The sequence below is a fragment of the Phyllobates terribilis genome, unplaced genomic scaffold, assembly GCF_046119375.1.
Source record: "Phyllobates terribilis strain yellow unplaced genomic scaffold, ASM4611937v1 Scaffold_4__5_contigs__length_816908805, whole genome shotgun sequence".
NCBI classification, from domain to species: Eukaryota; Metazoa; Chordata; class Amphibia; order Anura; family Dendrobatidae; genus Phyllobates; species Phyllobates terribilis.
This window is the reverse complement of record NW_027362764.1, coordinates 8,905,688-8,930,266: the sequence shown is the minus strand read 5'-3', so window position 1 is coordinate 8,930,266 and position 24,579 is coordinate 8,905,688. Positions and strand designations below refer to the sequence as shown.

General features: G+C 44.1%; 1 protein-coding gene across 5 annotated transcripts in view; it reads left to right on the top strand.

Annotated features, from left to right (window-relative positions):
- Positions 1–24,579, top strand: part of AGAP3 (ArfGAP with GTPase domain, ankyrin repeat and PH domain 3) — a 447,006-nt gene that overhangs the window by 61,743 nt on the left and 360,684 nt on the right. For all 5 annotated transcript variants that reach the window (XM_073677119.1, XM_073677116.1, XM_073677118.1 and 2 more), the window contains exons 2-3: positions 18,767–18,825; positions 21,586–21,673. In XM_073677119.1, coding sequence (XP_073533220.1) covers positions 18,767–18,825; positions 21,586–21,673 — 147 coding nt within the window. The remainder of the gene's footprint in view (positions 1–18,766; positions 18,826–21,585; positions 21,674–24,579) is intronic.

Below are 24,579 nucleotides of genomic sequence, written 5' to 3'. Positions count from 1 at the left end.
ACCAACGTTCAAAAGTGACCAAAACATCTGCCAGAAAGCATTGGTACTGAGATGTGGTCTGTGGTCCCCACCCGCAGAACCACTCCTTTATTGAGGGGGTCTTGATAATTGCCAATAATTTCCATCTATTGTCTATTCCATTTGCACAACAGCATGTGACATTCCATTTGCACAACAGCATGTGACATTGATTGTCAATCAGTGTTGCTTCCTAAGTGGACAGTTTGATTTCACAGAAGTTTCATTTACTTTGTTATATTCTGTTGTCTGTGTTCCCTTTATTCTTTTGAGTGTTTGTGTGTGTGCGAATGTAATATATATACAGTTGTGCTCAAAAGCAGAATTTTTCCTTTCTTGGCCTTGTTTCATAGAATATGAATGATAACAAAATACTTTTCCTCCCCTCATGGTTATTGGTTGGGTGAAGCCATTTATTGTCAAACTACTGTGTTTTCTCTTTTAAAATCTTAATGACAACTAAAAACATCCAACTGATCCTGATCAAAAGTTCACATACCCCATTTCTTAATACCGTGTATTGCTCCCTCTAACATCAATGACAGCTTGAAGTCTTTTGTGGTAGTTGTGGATGAGGGTCTTTATTTTCTCAGATGGTAAAGCTGCCCATTCTTCTTGGCAAAAAGCCTCCAGCTCCTGTAAATTCCTGGGCTGTCTAGCATGAACTACGCGCTTGAGTTCTCCTCAGAGCGGCTCAATGATATTGAGGTCAGGAGACTGAGATGGCCACTCCAGAACCTTCCCTTTTGTTCTGCTGTAGCCAATGACAGGTCGACTTGGCCTTGTGTTTTGGATTGTTGTCATGTTGGAACGTCCAAGTACGTCCCATGGGCAGCTTCCGGGCTGATGAGTGCAAATTTGCCTCCAGTATTTGCTGATAACGTGCTGCATTCATCTTTCCTTTAACTTTTACCAAGTTTCCTGTGCCTTTGTAGCTCACACATCCCCAAAATATCAGCGATCCACCTCCGTGCTTTACTGTAGGAATGGTGTTCCTTTCATCATAGGCCAAAGAGTTAAATTTTGGTCTCATAACTCCAAATGACCTTGTTCCAGAGGTTTTGAGGCTTGTCTCTGTGCTGTTTGGTGTATTGTAGGCGAGATGCTTTGTGGCATTTGCGCAGTAATGACTTTCTTCTGGCGACTTGACCATGCAGCCCATTTTTCTTCAAGTGCCTCCTTATTGTGCATCTTGAAACAGCCACACCTTTTAGTTTTCAGAGAGTCCTGAATTTCAGCTGATGTTATTTGTGGGTTTTTCTTTGCATCCCGAACAATTTTCCGGGCAGTTGTGGCCGAAATTTTTGTTGGTCTACCTGACCGTGGTTTGGTTTTTACAGAGCCCCTGATTTTCCATTTGTTAATCACAGTCTGAACACTGCTGACTGGCATTATCAATACCTTGGATATTTTTTTGTATCCCTTTCCTGTGTTATACAGTTCAACTACCTTTTCCCGTAGATACATTGACAATTCTTTTGCTTTCCCCCTGACTCACAATCCAGAAATGTCAGTGGCTGGAGGAAAGATGCAAGAGTCTGTCTTGATCCCAGAAACTGACTCGGCTTTTATGCACACACACTGATTACAAGCCAACAGGTCACATGTGTGGATGTTACCTTTAGTAGCCATTCAAACCCATGTGTGTCAAATTCTGTGCATGTTATCAGGCCAAAATCACCGGGGTATGTGAACTTTTGATCAGGGTCAGTTGGATGTTTTTGGTTGTCTTTAAGATTTAAAAAGAGAAAACACAGTAGTTTGACAATAAATGGCTTCACCCAACCAATAACCATGAGGGGAGAAAAAGGTTTTTATTATCATTCATATTCTCTGAAACAAGGCCAAGAAAGGAAAAATTCTGCCGGGGTAAACTTTTGAGCACAACTGTAGATAACAGCCATTCATCAATCACCAGCTGTTATGCACACGCCCGGGCTAAGCGGCGTGTGCGTGTGATTGGTAGTGATTCCACTGGACCGTGCTGGAGAGTGAATGCCTGGAGGGGCGTGACTAGGTATTCACCCGATCCGACCAGGGTCGCACGACGGCATACGACGCCAGTGCACCAAGGAGGAACCGAGCAGAGGGACCAGGTGCTACTCCAGGACAGACCCCGGACACGGCTGTTGACCCACACAGGGGAATACAGGAACAGGCTGGTAGGCTGGCACACAGACTGGTGGGTATAGGCAGGCACGACTGGTATGCAGGCAGGCGGGTATGCAGGCAGGGGGGTAAAGACAAGCACAGCTAGAGTGCAGACAGGGAGGCACTAGCAGGTAGGAACACAGGCGGGATAGGACCCAGTACACACCGGGACTCAGGAACAATACAGGCAGAGGGTTACAGGCAAGCACAGCTAGAGTGCAGACAAGGCTGAGCAGGGAGGACAGGGCTCTGTTCACACGGAACAGACAGGAAGGGAAAGACAGAGCCAGATACTCACACAGTACTTGCAGAGACAACAAGCAGGAGTTAGGTACGAGTTCAGACTCTGCAGAAAAAGGAAGGGAACGGACATAGAGGCAAAACAGGTAAAGGACAGGAGAGAGTTCAGACTGGAACTGAGTGTACGGAGGAGACCGACACTGCAGAGGGATACAGGAGCGGGTCTGGGAATACGGCCCCCAGAGAGGCGGAATGAACAGGCAAGGAGCGTGTTCAGACAGGACAGACCAGACACAGGAGCGGGTCTAGGAAATCGGCCACTAGAAGGCGGAACGAACAGGCTAGGAGCGAGTTCAGACAGGACAGACAAGATACAGGAACGGATCTAGGTAATCGGCCCCTAGAAGGCGGGAGGAACAGGCTAGGAGCGAGTTCAGACAGGACAGACAAGATACACAGAAAGGACTCAGTTCAGAAACGGGAGCTGATACCGCAAAGCAGGAGACATACAGGACTCAGTTCAGACACGGGAACTGATACAAAAAGCAGGAGACAAGAGACGGGACCTGGCACCTTCAGAGTGCAAGCACACACTGAAGGAAACACTATGCTCAGGCAGGGATAGAAGGGAGCTGCTGAGCTATATACCAAGTGACAGACAGCAATAGGCTGAGGACGCACAAGGGGTGTGACCCACAGCAGGTACAAAAGGCAGGAAGTGATCGGGCGCCGCCCTTAAGCAGCAGAAACAGACACAAACAGACAGCATGGAGGGAAGCCAGAGAGACATTCTGGACAGGAGATCAAGTGCGCCCTCTTGCACAGTGGGAGATGGACCACCATGCAAGGACGCCGCCAGGTATGTTACACCAATATTACCCCATGTGATCAGCATTCAGGGTTATACGAGCAATAATCTGTCTTGAGCGAAGTGAAAAGAAAGGAAGTGAAAGAAGGGAAAAAAAGAACACCGGTTAAAAAAGTCAATAAAGGTATATTGCTCTTGGTCTTCAGAAAGTATGTCTGGCATAATGAAGAAGAGAAGCTGTGTCGTCACAATGGTATTAAAGGATAGGGATAAAATTCCCTGTCGGATTTGCTACATTTTTTTCTTTGAAATAATTGGCCATATTATCAGCGCTGAGGTCGGTGGTGGGGCCTTCACTCTTGAATGGAGGAGGGAATGAATAGTGTCAGAGTTGTTTAGGAGTGTTGGAAAGTGGGGTGATAAGGGTGTTGAAATAGGTTTGTTTGAAGAGGTGAAGGGCAGAGTTGTATGTTTTAAGCATATACTTATAATGGATGAAATCTTCAGCCAAATTGAATTTTCTCCTCAGACGTTCGGCGCACCTGTAGCACCGCTGGAGAAGACATGTTTGCAGCGTGTGCCAGGGTTGACACCGTCTGTGCCGAGTTCTATGTGTAGAAGGTGCAGCTTCATCCAGGGCGCTCTGCAATGTTTCATCATAGTGTTTCCGTGCAGAGTCCGGACATGAGAGGGAGGAGATTGTGACCAATGATGACTGCAAATTCTTCAGAAATTTCTGGGTGTTAATGGCACATATATTTCTCTAGATTTGGAAAGTGGGGGTGTCCTGAGCGGGGCGACAGTTACTGACAGAAAATAAAAGAAGGTTGTGGTCAGAGTGAGATGGGGAGTTAGTAAAATCATACACTTACCAGAGACGGGAGAAGACCAGGTCCAGAGTATTCCCATCTTCATGTGTAGGAGAGTTATTAACTGTGAAAGGCTGAAGGAGGGAGGTTAGAGCTAAAAGGTGAGTGACGGATGGGGTGAGGGAATCACCAATGGGGATGTTGAAGTTCCCCATGAAGATGGTGGGGATGTCAGAGTAGATGGTGAGGAAGCCAGGCGGCAAAGTGATCCAAGACCTGACGGGAGAAGCCCGGAGGGCGATACACAACCGCCACTCGCAGGGAAAAGCGCTGGTAGAGTCTGACTTTGTAGACCTCAAACAAAGGGAAAATAAGGAAAGGGAATGGGGGGATAGCCTGAAAAGTACATTTGGTTGATAGGAGCTGACCAACGCCTCCACCTTGTCTGTTCTCACGTCTAGGGGTATGTGAAAATGTAGGCCACCATACGAAAGAGCAGCAGCGGTGGTAGTGTCTGCTGGATCTAGGTTTCAGTAAGAGCCAGAAGGTTAAGAGAATTTGAAAGGAAAAATAATGGATGTAGGAGAGTTTATTACACGCTGAGCGTGAATTCCAGAGGGCACAGTTAAGAGGCAGAAGGCATGCAGTGAATACTGAGCTTTGCAGGGTTTCTGAGTGTAGTAGGGAAGGGGTTCGACTTACTATTACAAGAATGGCCAGGGTTGGGATAGATGTCTCTTGCGACTAGGAGAAGAAGGGTAGAGAGAGTGAGCAGATGGCAGATGGTTAAGTGATTTGTGAGAGCGTCTCTTGTGTTGTATGGTGGGAGTGAATGGATCTGTGCAGTTTAGGATTGTGAAAAGAACATGAGTGATGTACATAGGAGAGGTGAAAGGGGCTGATATGGATGGAGTGCAAAGAGTTTGTGCAAAGATGGTGGATGTGAGTGAATGCAGCAGCCAGAATATAAATGATGCAAATAGGTATTGTGAATATTTGTTGCAATGCAAATGTTCTAGAAGTGGGTTTCTTTGAATGTCTTACCAGTCTCCTGTCCTGTCTAACTGCCATGATTAACTGCCAGGCACCTTGTAAAAATGTACTTGGAGTAAAATGTGCATAAATGCCCCCTGCATAGTGTCTTAATTCTGTTCTATATATTCGGTGTTTTATTGGTTGCCGTTTGTCCATGCACTTGGTCACATTGCTAGGAAGTCTTACACTAACCACTTCACCAGGGCCGTGACTTCTAAGGTTTAATATCAGATCCTGCGGATACTTTGTTCCTAGCCTTCTAGAAATATCAGAGAGCAGTGTATGAATATATGTATTTCTGACATATGGTTACTTAGATGTAAAAAAAAGGTCTCTGGTCCAACAAGTTCATCCTTTCTCCACCAGTTCTACATTAGTTTATCGCTTGATTATTTATTGCCCATGATGCCATTTGTTGTGAGAAACCTCTGGCCCTCTTTAAATGTGGTAAAGTATCTGTCATTACTACCTCTTGTGGTCGGTACACCCGCTTGAAGGAGGCGACCAGTGTAATAATCTAGTTGCCGCCTTTCAACAAGGGCTGTGGAGTCGGAGACGGTCGGTATAAAATGAACAGACTCCGACTCCTAAAATATATAATACATTGGGTGCAGTAGTTCAATGCAGGACGTGCTGTAAATGTTTCCTAAGAATTTGGGAAAGTGATGAAATGTCCTATAAATGTCTGTTCTATTCCTGATCCAAGGATTTAGGCTTTTAGTTGAGATGAATCTGTGCTGCTCTTTATGTACACGCTCAGTAGTGAGGCAGGGCTGTGGAGTCGGAGTCAGGGAAATTGAGGAGTCTGAGACTTGTCTTACCTACTCCACAACCCTACTTTCAACTGACTATAACTTCCCAATATGCTTTTTTAAATGTAAAGTCCAAAACTGGATCCTAAAGTACTAAGGTGGAGTCTTTCCAGACTTGGGCTATTGCTTGCGTCTGTGAAGTCCTATTAATCTGAGATGATGAGATGACATTTTCTGATAGTTTTCTTCCTGGAAACACCCAGAAACTGCTTGATAGTTAGTGACCTGTGCCTTGTAATACAGGCCTCCGATATGTCCTCACATTTATGGCTCATAATAAAAAATAATATAATATGATCATGCATTAAGGTTCATCTTGTAGATGTGTATATGGTAATAATATATAGCTGGTCTTATCAGATGGAATAAAAAATAAATGATTCAAATGATCAGTTACCATTCTGAGAGGGGAGAAAAGAGATGGTGAGAAATGGAGAAGGGGAAAAGTAGGTCCATGCAAGAATAAGAGATAGATACAAAGTACAAACAAGAAAGGAAAGGCTAAAAGGTCTATGAAAGAGGATAGATGGTTCATGTAAGGGAAAGATAGAAGGTGCATTCCAGGGATGGAGAAGCCTAGAAGTCCATGCCAGGGAAAGGGAAGCCAAGAAGGTCCATGATTGGGAAAGAGAGGTCTAGAAGGTCCATACAAGAGAAAGATAAAAAATCCATGAAAGGGAAGGTCCATAATAGAGAGATGGATATAAGGTCCATGTCAGGGAAAGGGAGGGATGGCAGTTTCATGCCAGGGAAATAGAGGGATGGGAGATCAATGCAAGATAAGGAGAAGGATACAAGGTCCATGCCACAGAAAGAAAAGAATGGAAGATCAATGCAAGAGAAAGAGAATGATATAAAGTCCATGCTTGTGAACGAGAGGTCTAAAAGATTTATGCAAGAGAAAGTGATTGATAGAAGTTCTAGTTATGAAAAAACAACTCGTAAAAGGTCTATACTGGAAAAAAGAGGAATGTAAGGTCCATTACTGGAAGAGAGAGGAATGTAAGGTCCATTGCCGGAAGAGAGAGGAGTGTAAGGTCCATTGCTGGAAGAGAGAGGAGTGTAAGGTCCATTGCTGGAAGAGAGAGGAGTGTAAGGTCCATTGTCGGAAGAGAGAGGAGTGTAAGGTCCATTGTCGGAAGAGAGAGGAGTGTAAGGTCCATTGCTGGAAGAGAGAGGAGTGTAAGGTCCATTGCCGGAAGAGAGAGGAGTGTAAGGTCCATTGCTGGAAGAGAGAGGAGTGTAAGGTCCATTACCGGAAGAGAGAGGAGTGTAAGGTCCATTGTCGGAAGAGAGAGGAGTGTAAGGTCCATTACCGGAAGAGAGAGGAATGTAAGGTCCATTACCGGAAGAGAAAGGAATGTAAGGTCCATTATCGGAAGAGAGAGGAATGTAAGGTCCATTATCGGAAGAGAGAGGAGTGTAAGGTCCATTGCCGGAAGAGAGAGGAGTGTAAGGTCCATTGCCGGAAGAGAGAGGAGTGTAAGGTCCATTGCCGGAAGAGAGAGGAGTGTAAGGTCCATTGCCGGAAGAGAGAGGAGTGTAAGGTCCATTTCAGGCAAAAAGCTTTATAGAAGGTGAAAGAGAAAGAGACAGATGCAAAGTCCATGACACACAAAAAAGATGGACTATCCATGCCAGGGAAAGTGAAAACTGAATTATTCATGCAAGGGAAAGCGGGTAGAAAAGAGGATACTGGGAGAAATGGAGAAGGCGATAGACTGTCTATGCTAGGGAAAAAGAGGGATAGAAGGTTTATGCAAGTTTAAGAACCGAATAGTAGATCCAGGCTAGCAAAACAGAAGGTGCATGGAAGGGAAAAGAGGGTGTTAGAGGGTCCATGCCATAAAAAAGATGAAGAGTTAGAAGGTCAATGCAATAGAAAGAAGAACCCATGAAGTGAAGGAGAAGCAAGTTGGATACATGCTAAGTAGAGAGATGACATGGGTGCCTCGCATGCTACTGTGCAGGGGAGACTCTGCTTCCCACACTCGCTCGTCTACTCGCCTATGACAGTGGGCTGACAGTCAGCTAAGCGCACCCCGCAGCCAGTCACACTTTCTGCTGCCGCCACTCGCCGTTTTGATAGGTTATTGAGACTCCTGAACTGGGGCACACACTAGCACACATGCCACCCAGCTTTCCTGAGCACCTGATGGGTACTCTTCTTGCACTCTGGCACACAAAGGGTAACACAGCCAAACTATTCACGCCCCCCTGGTTTGTGGTATCATCTAGAACAACAAGGAACAAACTTGCTACATTTTAGATTGATTATAGAAAAAGAAGTACAAAAGATGGAACAATAAATACAGGAATACAATCAAAGACCGTATAAAATAAAAGGGATGAAATGCATGCTGGGTATTATGCACTGGATCAGAGAGAACGCCGCCGGAAAGATCTGCAATACTCAGTGCTTCTCCTGGGGTGTTAGCAAGATATAGGGTAAATGAAGTGATAAGAATGATGTCAGCAGACCCTTCATTCCTCCCTCAGGTGAGGTCAGAGGAGGACTGCTGATGGGTCAGTCCTGTTCTCCCAGGAACTTCCTAGAGAAACAATATAGCCCTCATCTTACCATCCTTCCAGGGTTATATATATAGGTGCATCTCACAAAATTAGAATATCATCAAAAAGTGAATTTAAGTCAGTTCTTCAATACAAAAAGTGACATTCCTATATTATATAGAGTCATTACACACAGAGGGGTCTATTATATAGAGTCATTACACACAGAGGGGTCTATTATATAGAGTCATTACACACAGAGGGATCTATTATATAGAGTCATTACACGCAGAGGGATCTATTATATAGTCATTACACGCAGAGGGATCTATTATATAGAGTCATTACACACAGAGGGATCTATTATATAGAGTCATTACACACAGAGGGATCTATTATATAGTCATTACACACAGAGGGATCTATTATATAGAGTCATTACACACAGAGGGATCTATTATATAGAGTCATTACACGCAGAGGGATCTATGATATAGAGTCATTACACGCAGAGGGATCTATTATATAGAGTCATTACACGCAGAGGGATCTATTATATAGAGTCATTACACACAGAGGGGTCTATTATATAGAGTCATTACACGCAGAGGGATCTATTATATAGAGTCATTACACGCAGAGGGATCTATTATATAGAGTCATTACACACAGAGCGATCTATTATATAGAGTCATTACACGCAGAGGGATCTATTATATAGAGTCATTACACGCAGAGGGATCTATTATATAGAGTCATTACACACAGAGGGATCTATTATATAGTCATTACACGCAGAGGGATCTATTATATAGTCATTACACACAGAGGGATCTATTATATAGAGTCATTACACACAGGGATCTATTATATAGAGTCATTACACACAGAGGGATCTATTATATAGTCATTACACACAGAGCGATCTATTATATAGTCATTACACGCAGAGGGATCTATTATATAGAGTCATTACACACAGAGGGGTCTATTATCATAGAATCATAGAATGGTAGAGTTGGAAGGGACCTCCTGGGTCATCTGGTCCAACCCCCTGCTCAAAGCAGGATTCACTAGATCATCTCAGACAGATGTCTGTCCAGCCTCTGTTTGAAGACGTCCATTGAAGGGGAACTCACCACCTCTCGTGGCAGCCTGTTCCACTCATTAATCACCCTAACTGTCAAAAAGTTTTTTCTAATATCTAATGTGTCTCCTCCCATTTAGTTTCATCCCATTGCTTCTAGTCTTTCCTTGTGCAAATGAGAATAAAGATGATCCTTCTACAATGTGACAGCCCTTGACATATTTGTAGACAGCTATTAAGTCTCCTCTCAGTCTTCTTTTTTGCAAGCTAAACATTCCCAAATCCTGCAACCGTTCCTCATAGGACATGGTTTGTAGACCAGTCACCATTCTGGTCGCTCTTCTCTGAACTTGCTCCAGTTTGTCGAGGTCTTTTTTAAAATGTGGTGCCCAAAACTGTACACAGTATTCCAGATGAGGTCTGACCAAAGAGGAGTAAAGACCGATAATGACTTCACGTGATCTAGACTGTATGCTTCTGTTAATACATCCCAGAATTGTATTTGCCTTTTTTGCTGCTGCATCACACTGTTGACTCATGTTCAGTCTATGATCTATTAGTATACCTAAGTCTTTTTCACATGTACTGTTGCTTAGCTCTATCCCTCCTATTCTGTATATGCTTTTTTCATTTTTATTGCCCAGATGTAGTACTTTGCATTTTTCCCTGTTATAAACCATTCTGTTGGTTGCTGCCCACTGCTCCAGTTTATTTAGGTCTTTTTGAATCCTCTCTCTCTCTTCTCTAGTATTAGCTATCCCTCCTAGCTTTGTGTCATCAGCAAATTTAATCAGTTTACCCTCAATTCCTTCATCTAAATCATTGATAAAGATGTTGAACAATACAGGTCCCAGGACGGAGCCCTGTGGTACCCCACTTGAGACATTCATCCAGCTGGATGTGAAGCCATTTACAACCACCCTTTGAGTCCGATCACTAAGCCAGTTATGAATCCACCTAACAGTTGCCTGGTCCATTGCATACTTGGTCATTTTTTCAATAAGGATGATGTGAGATACTTTGTCAAATGCTTTGCTGAAGTCAAGATATACTATATCTACAGCATTTCCCTGATCCACCCAGTCAGTGATTCTGTCTTAGAAGGAAATTAAGTTAGTCTGACATGACTTGTTAGTTACAAACCCATGCTGACTCTGGTTAATCACTTCATTCTTATCCATGTACTTACATACATGTTGTTTAATAATTTGTTCAAAGATCTTTCCTGGTATAGAAGTCAGACTCACCGGCCTATAGTTCCCTGGGTCCACCTTCTTCCCCTTTTTGAAGATAGGAACAACATTTGCTCTTCTCCAGTCTTCTGGGACTTCTCCTGTTCTCCAAGAATTTTCAAAGATTATGGAGAGTGGTTCTAAAATTTCTTCTACAATCTCCTTCAGTACTCTGGGGTGTAATTCATCTGGACCTGGGGACTTGAACTCATTTATGTTAGCTAAATATTCCCTCACAATCTTTCTGTTTAGTGATCACTGTCCTTTTAAAGGAATAGAGGAATCCAAGTTAAGATCAGTTGATGTTACATTTTCTTTCTGAGAGAAAACAGATGCAAAATAGGAATTAAAAAGTTCGGCCTTCTCAACATCCTCTCTTACCATTTCTCCATTTTCATCCTGTAAAAATCCTATAGCATCTTTGACTTTTCTTTTACTTTTGACATACCCCCAAAATCCTTTTTTATTGCTTTTGACATCTCTTGCAAGCCTTAATTCATTGTCAGCTTTAGCTAACCTGATACGTGCCCTGCAGGATCTGCAGACTGCATTATAATCTTCTTTAGATATGCCTCCCTCTTTCCATTTAATAAACATTTCTTTCTTTCTTTTTAGCATGTGTTTAAGTTCTGTGTTCATCCATCCTGGTTTCCTTAAATGCTTCCCATTCTTCCTACTTTTCGGGATTGTTAACGATTGTGCTTTGAGAATCTCATTTTTAAAAATTTCCCATCCTTCCTGGACATTTTTGTCCTTAAGGACATCCAGCCATTGGATCCCTCCTATTCTCTTTCTGAGTCTCTTAAAATCTGCCTTTCTAAAATCTAACCTTGAAGTTTGAGTCTTCACATGTCTTCCTCCTCTAGTTATCCAAAATTCTATAATAGCATGATCGCTGCCTCCTAGGGTCCCAGCCACCTTTACCTCCTCAACCATTTCCTCCCTGTTTATAAGGATTAGATCCAAAGTAGCAGATCCCCTTGTTTTCTCCCCTACCTTTTGGAAGATAAAGTTGTCAGCAAGAGAGGATAAGAATTTGCTTGACCTGTTAGTTTTACTTGAGAGAGATTCCCAACAAATGTCTGGATAGTTGAAATCTCCCATGACCACTACGTCATATTTTTTGGAGAACTTGGTCATTTGATACATAAAGAGTTCATCCATATCTTCAGCTTGCCCAGGTGGCCTGTAGTAAATGCCTACAATGGTGTCCTTTCCGTTGTTCTCTCCTTGTATTCTTACCCAAACAGTTTCCACAGAACTCCCAGTCTCTGAAGCTTCAATCTCTGTGCAGATATACGCTTTTCTAACATACAATGCAACACCTCCTCCTCGTTTATCAAGTCTGTTTCTTGCAAATAAGTTGTATCCTTTTAGCCTTTTATTCCAATCATGTGTATCGTCCCACCAAGTCTCAGTGATTCCAATAACATCATATTCCTTTTCCTGCATTAGTAGTTCCAATTCTCCTTGTTTGTTGCCCATGCTTTGTGCATTTGTATAAAAACATTTTAGTTTGTGATTGGTTTCTCTTCCTCCCATATTTTTATTATTTAGATTTTTTTGTCTTTGTTCTTCCTTTCCACTTCCAGTAGCAGAGATCTCAATAGTATTTGTCAGCTGTATGGCTTTTTCTGGCCTTTTGCTTCCCTTCCCACATTGTTCTGGTATAAAGCTCTCCTGATGAGTGTAGCAAGGCGACTTCCAAATACATGTTTTCCAGTCTTCGTAAGGTGACCCCATCTCTAGCAAGTAGTCCATCGTATAGGTAATTCATTCCGTGATCCAGAAATCCAAATCCTTGTTGACGGCACCATCGACGTAGCCAGTTGTTCACCTGTAGAATCTTATTCCACCTCATTGTTCCATGGCCATCCACTGGGAGGATGGATGAGAAGACCACCTGCGCTCCCAATTCTTTCACTTTCTTGCCTAAGTCTTCAAAGTCACTGCAGATGGTTTCCAGGTCCTTTCTTGCGGTGTCATTTGTCCCCACATGTATTAGCAGGAATGGGTAGTGATCTGTAGGTCTGAAGAGTCTTGATATCCTGTCAGACACATCTTTAATTTTTGCTCCTGGAAGACAGCACATTTCTCTTGAGGTTATGTCTGGTCTGCAGATAGCGGCCTCTGTTCCTCTTAACAGGGAATCCCCCATGACCACCACTCTCTGTTTTTTCTTCACAACATTCTTCTTTCTCCATCCAGGAGGATTCTGAGGGCTTACAAGGTTATTCATTGCTGGCAGAGTCTTATCTTGCTGTATTTCTTCATGGTTCTCCTGCGTGAGAGCCTGGTACTGGTTCCTGAGCAGTATGGGTGCTGACTGCCTCTCGATCCTCCGGCTTCTGTGGGTCACAGGCTTCCATTCCTCTGTTTCCTCAGGTGCAGTGAGAATTTCTTCTCTTTCTGAATCATGAAGAGATAATTCTGCTCTGTCTAAGAACTCTTCACCTTCCTTAATGATTTTCAAGGTAGTTAACCTCTCTTCTAGATTTCGCAACTTTTCCTCCAACAGGGACACAAGCTTGCATTTCTGGCATGTGAAGTTTGGCTTTTCCACTGGCAAGTCTGTGAACATGTAGCAGGATATGCAGCTCACCAAATGGCTCCTGGACTCTTCCATGTTCTTATTGTTAATGTTCTGAAAACAGTGAAAAAAGCTTAAAAAAAAAGCTTCAAAATGCGCGCGCCTACCGGCGCGCGGTTTACCGATGTCCTCTTTTCAGCTCCAACAGCCAAAATCCAGTGTTCTTTGAGCTCGCGGAGACTCTTCACTTACCCCAAAATGCAGTGGGAATATGCAAATTATCTCCTCAGGACTCCTCCCCTGGTTTACCGATGTCCTCTTTTCAGCTCCAACAGCCAAAATCCAGTGTTCTTTGAGCTCGCGGAGACTCTTCACTTACCCCAAAATGCAGTGGGAATATGCAAATTATCTCCTCAGGACTCCTCCCCTGGTTTATATATAGAGTCATTACACACAGAGGGATCTATTATATAGAGTCATTACACCCAGAGTGATCTATCATATAGAGTCATTACACACAGAGCGATCTATTATATAGAGTCATTACACGCAGAGGGATCTATTATATAGAGTCATTACACGCAGAGGGATCTATTATATAGAGTCATTACACGCAGAGGGATCTATTATATAGAGTCATTACACGCAGAGGGATCTATTATATAGAGTCATTACACGCAGAGGGATCTATTATATAGAGTCATTACACGCAGAGGGATCTATTATATAGAGTCATTACACGCAGAGGGATCTATTATATAGAGTCATTACACGCAGAGGGATCTATTATATAGAGTCATTACACGCAGAGGGATCTATTATATAGAGTCATTACACGCAGAGGGATCTATTATATAGAGTCATTACACGCAGAGGGATCTATTATATAGTCATTACACGCAGAGGGATCTATTATATAGTCATTACACGCAGAGGGATCTATTATATAGAGTCATTACACGCAGAGGGATCTATTATATAGAGTCATTACACGCAGAGGGATCTATTATATAGAGTCATTACACGCAGAGGGATCTATTATATAGAGTCATTACACGCAGAGGGATCTATTATATAGAGTCATTACACGCAGAGGGATCTATTATATAGAGTCATTACACGCAGAGGGATCTATTATATAGTCATTACACGCAGAGGGATCTATTATATAGTCATTACACGCAGAGGGATCTATTATATAGAGTCATTACACGCAAAGGGATCTATTATATAGAGTCATTACACGCAGAGGGATCTATTATATAGAGTCATTACACGCAGAGGGATCTATTATATAGAGTCATTACACGCAGAGGGGTCTATTATATAGAGTCATTACACGCAGAGGGGTCTATTATATAGAGTCATTACACGCAGAGGGATCTATTATATAGAGTCATTACACGCAGAGGGATCTATTTCACGTGTTTATTTCTGGTAATGTTGATGATTATGGCTTACAGCCAATGAGAACACAGAAGTCATTATCTCAGTAAATTAGAATACTTTATAACAACAGCTTGTCGTCCTCCTGAAATGTCTGTTCAGTAAATGCCTCAATACTTGGTCGGGGCTCCTTGTGCATCAATGTGGCAATGTGGCATGGAGGCGATCAGCCTGTGGCATGGAGGCGATCAGCCTGTGGCATGGAGGGATCTGCCTGTGGCATGGAGGGATCTGCCTGTGGCATGGAGGGTCAGCCTGTGGCTTGGAGGGATCAGCCTGTGGCATGGAGGCGATCAGCCTGTGGCATGGAGGCGATCAGCCTGTGGCATGGAGGGTCAGCCTGTGGCTTGGAGGGATCAGCCTGTGGCATGGAGGCGATCAGCCTGTGGCATGGAGGCGATCAGCCTGTGGCATGGAGGCGGTCAGCCTGTGGCATGGAGGCGATCAGCCTGTGGCATGGAGGCGATCAGCCTGTGGCATGGAGGCGATCAGCCTGTGGCATGGAGGGATCAGCCTGTGGCATGGAGGGATCAGCCTGTGGCATGAAGGGATCAGCCTGTGGCATGGAGGCGATCAGCCTGTGGCATGGAGGCGATCAGCCTGTGGCATGGAGGCGATCAGCCTGTGGCATGGAGGGATCAGCCTGTGGCATGGAGGGATCAGCCTGTGGCTTGGAGGGATCAGCCTGTGGCTTGGAGGGATCAGCCTGTGGCTTGGAGGCGATCAGCCTGTGGCATGGAGGGATCAGCCTGTGGCATGGAGGCGATCAGCCTGTGGCATGGAGGCGATCAGCCTGTGGCATGGAGGCGATCAGCCTGTGGCATGGAGGCGATCAGCCTGTGGCCCTGCTGAGGGGTTATGGAAGCCCAGGTGGCTTTGATAGCAGCCTTCAGCTCTTCTGCATTGTGGGGTCTTGTCAGAAAAATATTAAGAAAATCTTAATGTTTCCTGATCATGGATATATTCATGGATTGTGTCACTCTGATTTTCTAGATATGACATGTAAATCTTGTATTTCCGTGGCCATTTAAGGCCTCTGATGTGGAGCCGTCTGTCCTAGCAGCAGGTATCTTCGCCTTGCATTGATTAGCTCCCCTTTGGTATTAGGGATGAACACAGTCAGTTTTCCCTGTCAGCTACTTGTTACTCTGTGTACACCGTCGCCTGCTCTCCCAGATAGGCTGTGTGCCCACAATGCGGTTTTTAAGCGTTTCCGCAGTGGCAATTCCGCTGCAGAAACGGTTAAAAACTCTTGGTAGAAGGTCTGCCATGTTCCCCAATGATAATCCGCTGTGCTGTGCACATGCTGCGGAAATTTCCGCTGCGGATTATCATTCCGAAAAAAAACGCAGCACTACCAATTATTTTGCAGAATCGTTGCGTTTTTTGCCGCCATTGACTTGCATTGAATCGCTTAATATCCTTGTCAGTACATCTGCACATGCGGATATCACTCTGTTCAATGTGCGGATGGTGCCCGGGTCTGGAGAAGAGGAGACTCATCCAGGTACCATAGAACCTGTACAAAAAAATAAGCACCTTATACTCGCCTGCTGATAGCTCCTGGTCTTCTATCCGGTATGTCTTGGCTCAAGGCGCTGACGGTGGCGGTCGCATGACCTGTCACATGACTAAATGACATCATGAAAGGTCCTTTTACACCACCACGAGCCGTACAAGAGACCAGACGCATCAGAGAAGGAGATCAGGGGCCATCAGAAGGGGAGTATAATGTTTTTTATTTTTTACCATTTTTATCTTTTTTTTAACTAACTTGGTCACACTATATATGCCGGCTGCATGGATTTATATAGTGTGAACAAGTTGTCAAGCACTTTCCAAGTGATGCTAAAATCACAACCCGCACGCACAACCCGCACGCACAACCCGCACGCACAAACCGCACGCACCATCCGCACGCACCATCCGCACGCACCATCCGCACGCACCATCCGCACGCACAATCCGCATGCGTTTTTTCTGCCAGGGAGATGCGGAAACGTTCAGGAAAAATCCGAAGCATTTCTGCATGATGGGCACATCGCCATAATCTACTTCCCTGACCTGTTCACAGCGGGGGGTGCAGGCTGTGATCCAGTGCCCCCAGCCTCTGATCTGTATAACTCCACTTATGACATTGATGGAATCAATTATTAATATGTTCCAAATTATTACTGTTTATTGCATTGAAATGTAAGAAGAAAGTATTTCATGACGAAATCATGGGATCTGGGGCAAAAGAGAACAAAAAAAGCAAGGAGGGATAGAAGATTCAATGCAGGGAGAAAGCGAGGATCTGAGCAGCGAGGATCTGAGCAGTGTAACATTCTATAGACTTGATAGACAGAGGCTAGAGGGATCCATGAAAGACTCAGGACGGAAGGATCCATGACTGTGAGAGAGATGCAGAATAAAAGACTCCATGATAAGGAAAGATGGAGGTTAAAGAGCATCTACCGCACCATGGAATCAATGGTGTTATATCAATAAATAATAATAGAGATCTGTGATGGTAAAAAGATAAGGATGGAGGGTGTGAAGACCTGGGGTCTTCCTTGGCTGTAACACTACTCAGACACAGTGTGAGGGTAAAACAGCGTGGCAATACTTTATTGAACCACCAAATGCACAATAAACAGATAGAACAGTCCCAGCTAAGTCCCAAGATGGTGCAAAATTACACACTCACCATTTCTTCTCCGCCCGCCTGGGATAGAAAAGCCTCGACTTTGCGACTTCCAGGGCCGACTACCTCAACCAGTGGCCCCCCGCTTCTGGCGGGCCCCCACAGAGAAGAGGTAGCAGCAAGCTTAGGAAGCTAACAGTCCATTGAGGTGCAAGGCCAGGATAACCAAGGGTCCCACCCTGGCCTCTCTGAGAGTTTCCATGGGGCCAGATGACCGGCAGGTCCCAATCTGGCTTCTCCGAATGTCTACATGGGTTACAGACGACCGGAGGGTCCCACCTGGCAACCCCAAACAACATATCCATGTGGTCAGGTGACTTCATTGTCCCAACCTGGTCTCCCCAAATATATCCATGGGCTCTCTGATGGTCAATAAAGCAAATCCATATCTTTACATTCAGGGCCACATACCCTTAAGCCGGAATAGTGTAGAATCTAAATCTGTGTCTCTGTGGTTAAAGCCATGCTTCCAAGCTGATGGACTCAGAGAAGTCTGATCCTTGATTCTCCCTGTAAAGTCTTTCCAATATGTGTTTCAAATCTCTGTGCTACACATGTCCCTTAAAATAGTTAGTTGTCCTTTCAAGTACACATACACAGGTAAGAGGTTAGAGAGGTCGTTGCTCACAGGTCTCAAGTCTCATTGTTTGTGCATTTAATCAATTTACGTAGTTTGTCCTCCTGTTTTGTGAGTCAACAAGCCATAAGGTCCACACAATGATTAAGCAACATATTTAGCAAACATTCATTGTTTCACAGACTTATAGAAGACAACAATCAGGGTTATACAAATAAGTCTAGGTCCTTGACCAGCCAAAGAAATACACATACATTTACAAATCAACACAAAGATAATGGTGTTTTTCTCTTGGCTTAACAAATGTAATCGTCTGGCTGATTAAGATTATAAGCTGTATCGTCACAGAGGGATCAGTGATAGTAAAAGGAGGAGGATGGAGGGATCGATGCTAGATCAAGAGGAGGATGGAGGGATCAGTGATAGTAAAAGAAGGAGGATGGAGGGATCTGTACTAGTGGAAGGAAGAGAATAGAGAGGGTAGAAGCTAGTAAATGGAGGAGGATAGAGGGATCTGTGCTAGTAAAAGGATATTGATAGAGGGATCCGTGATAGTAAAAAGAGGAGGATAGAGGAATCGGTGATGGTAAAAGAAGGAAGGGAATCATGAACTTGAAAGATGGCGTATAGATGGATCCATTGAAGTGAAAGATGGAGAATAGACATAAGGGAGAGGACCAGAATATCGGCAGACGTAGAAGGACACGGGTCTGTGAAGGGAGCCACATGTTCTGCTGCTTGAAATGCCAGAGGTGGCAAGAGGTTCAGCACCACTGATGCAGATTGCCGGATTGTGATGATTTTTCTCTCTCTCTCGGTTTCAGACTCGTTTGTGAACAGTCAGGAATGGACTCTGAGTCGTTCTGTGCCAGAGCTAAAAGTGGTAAGAGCCTTATTCTGTTTTTATCCCCGAGGAGCGTATGCTGGGCATTGGCAGTAGCTGCCAGCGCGCTTCCATCATGGTCATCCTGTGTATGTACAGTAGTGTTCAGAATACCAGCCGTCCAATATGCCTAACCAGATTATTCACTGTTCTTGGTGTAAATTCTATCACCACATGTCAGACAATTTACCACTTGGTGCAGTAGATTGTAAGAAAACCCCCAGACTCCGCATTCATGATCTGCAGGTTTCTGACTCTGTATCTGAATAATTAATTGTATGGGGGTGTTCAATATAATAGCAGTGTGGAGGTCAATCACTGAGGTCAATCATTCTGTGAAGACACAAGTGTGAATCAGGTGGCCCTTATTTAAGGGTGAAGCCAGCACATGTTGTACCTGCATTTCTCCTTGAAAGCCTGAGAAATATGGGTCGTTCGAGACATTGTTCAGAAGAGCAGCGTACTTAGATTAAATAGTTGATTGTAGAGGGTAAAACTTATAAAGAAGTGCAGACAATGATCGGCTGTTCAGATAAAATGATCTCCAATGCTTTAAAATGGAAAGAAAAACCAGAAAGACGTGGAAGAAAAAGCTGAAGACTACCATCTGAATGGATGGAAGAATAGCCAGAATGGCAATGGCTCAGCCACTGATCAGCTCCAGGATGATCACAGTCTCAAGTTGCCTGTCAGGACTGTGACAGTTAGAAGACGCCTGTGTGACTCTAATCTCTTAGCAAGAAGTCCCCGCAAAGGCCCATTGTTTAAAAAACAACAAAAAAAACGTACAGAGCTGATACAATTTTCCAAAGAACACATCAACTGGCCTAAAGAGAAATGGAGAAACATTTTGTGGACTGATGAAAGTAAAATTATTGTTTTTGGGTCCAAGGGCCGCATGCAGTTCGTCAGACGACCCCCAAACTCTGCATTCAGCCACAGTACACCCTGCAGACAGTGAAGCATGGTGGAAGCATCATTACATGGGCATGTTTCTCTTACTATGGTGCCGGACCTATTTACCAAGTACCTGGGATCCTGGACAAGTTTGCAGATATTAAAATACTTGAAGAGGTCGTGTTGCCTTACGCTGAAGAGGATATGCCCCTGAAATGGGTGTTTCAACAAGACAGTGACCCTAAACACACCAGTAAACAAGCAAAATCTTGGTTCCAGTCCAACAAAACTGAGGTTATGGAGTGGCCATAACAATCCCCAGACCTTAATCCGATAGACTGCTTGTGGGGTGACATCAAAAATGCAGTTTCTGAGGCAAAGCTAACAAATGCCCCAAAAATTGTGGGATGTAGTGAAAGCCTCCTGGGCTGGAATAACAGTGACAGGGGCCAGAAGTTGGTTGACTCTATGCAACATAGATGTGAAGCAGTTCTAAAAAACTTTGCTTAACAACTAGTGATGAGCGAGTATGTTCTGCTAACCCTTTCGCCGAGCATGCTTGGGCCGAGCTCCGAGTATTTACAGCTGCTCGGTGATGTGGTTGAATCGCTCCGGGTGATGATTTGTGACTGTTTGACAGCTTTATTACATGTGAGGAATGTGTAAGAAATAGACATCACATGTAATAAAGCTGTCAAACAGTCACAAATCATGCACACGGGAGCGATTCAAGCATATCACCGAGCAGCTGTAAGTACTCGGAGCTCGGCCCGAGCATACTCGGACAGAACATACTCGCTCATCACTAGTAACAACTAAGTATTAGGGTAGTGATTCACAGGAATGCTCAATCCTCAAAAAAAAGAGAGAACTTATTGTGAGTTTGTAAAGACAATGCAGACACTGCTGTTTATTAGAACAATGGTCATTTTTTGTTATTTTCTTTAAAGTAGTTAGAAAGTATCTACATTTCTCTTCATGTTGGGAATTAGAAACCAGCGAGAAATGTTCCCAATTCTGCAAATAACAACTAGGGGACAGATTTTAACTCGTGTTCTTGATCACCCTGCTATTATTCTGAACACTGCTGTAGATGGCGACGCTGTGTGTCCATGCACCGTCCACTGATCGCTGTGTGTCCATGCACCGCGCACTGATCGCTGTGTGTCCATGCACCGCGCACTGATCGCTGTGTGTCCATGCACCGCGCACTGATCGCTGTGTGTCCATGCACCGCGCACTGATTGGCGGTGTTGTGTAACCACGCATTGGTTGTGCTGCACAGTATTATAGATTGGGTGGTCCTTCGGGTCCAGGGGCATGACGAGACCATGCATGTAGACCTTTATCTGATGAGCACCACCAGGCGATTAATACTGACTATTGTAGGGAGGGAATGCTTCTCCCTTGCCGTGCCCAGGTCAGCCGGCTAGCTAAGCTCACACTGCTCTTCTGAGTTGCAGTTTTTCCCTCTTATCCTAGGAAATAATAAAGATGGCACTCATGCAAGTAATGGCTTTTCCATGATGGACAGAAGCCGTGCCAACGTATATACCCACTGACTATAATGGGGCTGCTGGGTTTCTGTTAGGGTAGCCATCGTATTAATAGAAACGTACTGCAGTATGCTGTTGCTTCCTGTGAAAATGATGGCTTCTGCCGCAGACTACAATGAATGTGTGAACGAAACCTTACGATTATTGTCCCTTTTGCATAAGTCTGAAACCCTTGAGGCACGATGACCATTTGCCACATTAGCCTGTCTCACAATCGTGCACCTTGTGACCTCCTTGCTGTCTTCCTGTCCTAACTCTTCCTCTGTGGTTCATTAGACCTGGTATCAGTCCTTTCTCTATATTACAGGGCATCGTGGGTAATCTCTCCAGCGGGAAATCGGCCCTGGTCCATCGATACCTTACAGGAACATATGTACAGGAAGAATCGCCAGAAGGTGAGTGATCCATGAGCTGCGGATATAGAGTATATACAGAGCGTGTGACTACAGGGAGGAGCTGTGGATATATAGTATATACAGAGCGTGTGACTACAGAGGGGAGCTGTGGATATATAGTATATACAGAGCGTGTGACTACAGAGAGGAGCTGTGGATATATAGTATATACAGAGCGTGTGACTACAGAGAGGAGCTGTGGATATATAGTATATACAGAGCGTGTGACTACAGAGGGGAGCTGTGGATATATAGTATATACAGAGCGTGTGACTACAGAGAGGAGCTGTGGATATATAGTATATACAGAGTGTGTGACTACAGAGGGGAGCTGTAGATATATAGTAGATACAGAGCGTGTGACTACAGAAAGGAGCTGTGGATATATAGTATATACAGAGTGTGTGACTACAGAGAGGAGCTGTGGATATATAGTATATACAGAGCGTGTGACTACAGAGAGGAGCTGTGGATATATAGTATATACAGAGCGTGTGACTACAGAGAGGAGCTGTGGATATATAGTATATACAGAGCGTGTGACTGCAGAGAGGAGCTGTGGATATATAGTGTACACAGAGCGTGTGACTACAGAGAGGAGCTGTGGATATATAGTATATACAGAGCGTGTGACTACAGAGGGGAGCTGAGGATAGATAGTATATACAGGGCGTGTGACTACAGAGAAGAGCTGTGGATAGATAGTATATACAGAGCGTGTGACTACAGAGAGGAGCTGTGGATAGATAGTATATACAGAGCGTGTGACTACAGAGAGGAACTGTGGATATATAGTATATACAGAGCGTGTGACTACAGAGAGGAGCTGTGGATATATAGTATATACAGAGCGTGTGACTACAGAGGAGCTGTGGATATATAGTATATACAGAGCGTGTGACTACAGAGAGGAGCTGTGGATATATATATACAGAGCGTGTGACTACAGAGGGGAGCTGTGGATATATAGTATATACAGAGCGTGTGACTACAGAGGGGAGCTGTGGATATATAGTATATACAGAGCGTGTGACTACAGAGGAGCTGTGGATATATAGTATATACAGAGCGTGTGACTACAGAGGGGAGCTGTGGATATATAGTATATACAGAGCGTGTGACTACAGAGAGGAGCTGTGGATATATAGTATATACAGAGCGTGTGACTACAGAGAGGAGCTGTGGATATATAGTGTACACAGAGCGTGTGACTACAGAGGGGAGCTGTGGATATATAGTATATACAGAGCGTGTGACTACAGAGAGGAGCTGTGGATATATAGTATATACAGAGCGTGTGACTACAGAGGGGAGCTGTGGATATATAGTATATACAGAGCGTGTGACTACAGAGAGGAGCTGTGGATATATAGTATATACAGAGCGTCTGACTACAGAGAGGAGCTGTGGATATATAGTATATACAGAGCATGTGACTACAGAGGGGAGCTGTGGATATATAGTATATACAGAGCGTGTGACTACAGAGAGGAGCTGTGGATATATAGAATATACAGAGCGTGTGACTGCAGAGAGGAGCTGTGGATATATAGTATATACAGAGCGTGTGACTACAGAGGGAGCTGTGGATATATAGTATATACAGAGCGTGTGACTACAGAGGGGAGCTGTGGATATATAGTATATACAGAGCGTGTGACTACAGAGAGGAGCTGTGGATATATAGTATATACAGAGCGTGTGACTACAGAGAGGAGCTGTGGATATATAGTATATACAGAGCGTGTGACTACAGAGCGGAGCTGTGGATATATAATATCAACAGAGCGTGTGACTACAGAGGGGAGCTGGGGATATATAGTATATACAGAGCGTGTGACTACAGAGAGGAGCTGTGGATATATAATATATACAGAGCGTGTGACTACAGAGGAGCTGTGGCTATATAGTATATACAGGGCGTGTGACTACAGAGGAGCTGTGGATATATAGTATATACGGAGCGTGTGACTACAGAGAGGAGCTGTGGATATATAGTATATACGGAGCGTGTGACTACAGAGAGGAGCTGTGGATATATAGTATATACAGAGCGTGTGACTACAGAGGAGCTGTGGATATATAGTATATACAGAGCGTGTGACTACAGAGGAGCTGTGGATATATAGTATATACAGAGCATGTGACTACAGAGATGAGCTGTGGATATATAGTATATACAGAGCGTGTGACTACAGGGAGGAGCTGTGGATATATAGTATATACAGAGCGTGTGACTACGGAGAGGAGCTGTGGATATATAGCATATACAGAGCGTGTGACTATATCCACAGCTCCGCTCTGCAGTCACACGCTCTGTATATGCTATATATCCACAGCTCCTCTCCGTAGTCACACGCTCTGTATATACTATATATCCACAGCTCCTCCCTGTAGTCACACGCTCTGTATATACTATATATCCACAGCTCATCTCTGTAGTCACATGCTCTGTATATACTATATATCCACAGCTCCTCTGTAGTCACACGCTCTGTATATACTATATATCCACAGCTCCTCTGTAGTCACACGCTCTGTATATACTATATATCCACAGCTCCTCTCTGTAGTCACACGCTCCGTATATACTATATATCCACAGCTCCTCTCTGTAGTCACACGCTCCGTATATACTATATATCCACAGCTCCTCTGTAGTCACACGCCCTGTATATACTATATAGCCACAGCTCCTCTGTAGTCACACGCTCTGTATATATTATATATCCACAGCTCCCCTCTGTAGTTACACGCCCTGTATATACTATATAGCCACAGCTCCTCTGTAGTCACACGCTCTGTATATACTATATATCCACAGCTCCCCTCTGTAGTGACACGCTCTGTATATACTGTATATCCACAGCTCCTCTCTGTATATACTATATATCCACAGCTCCTCT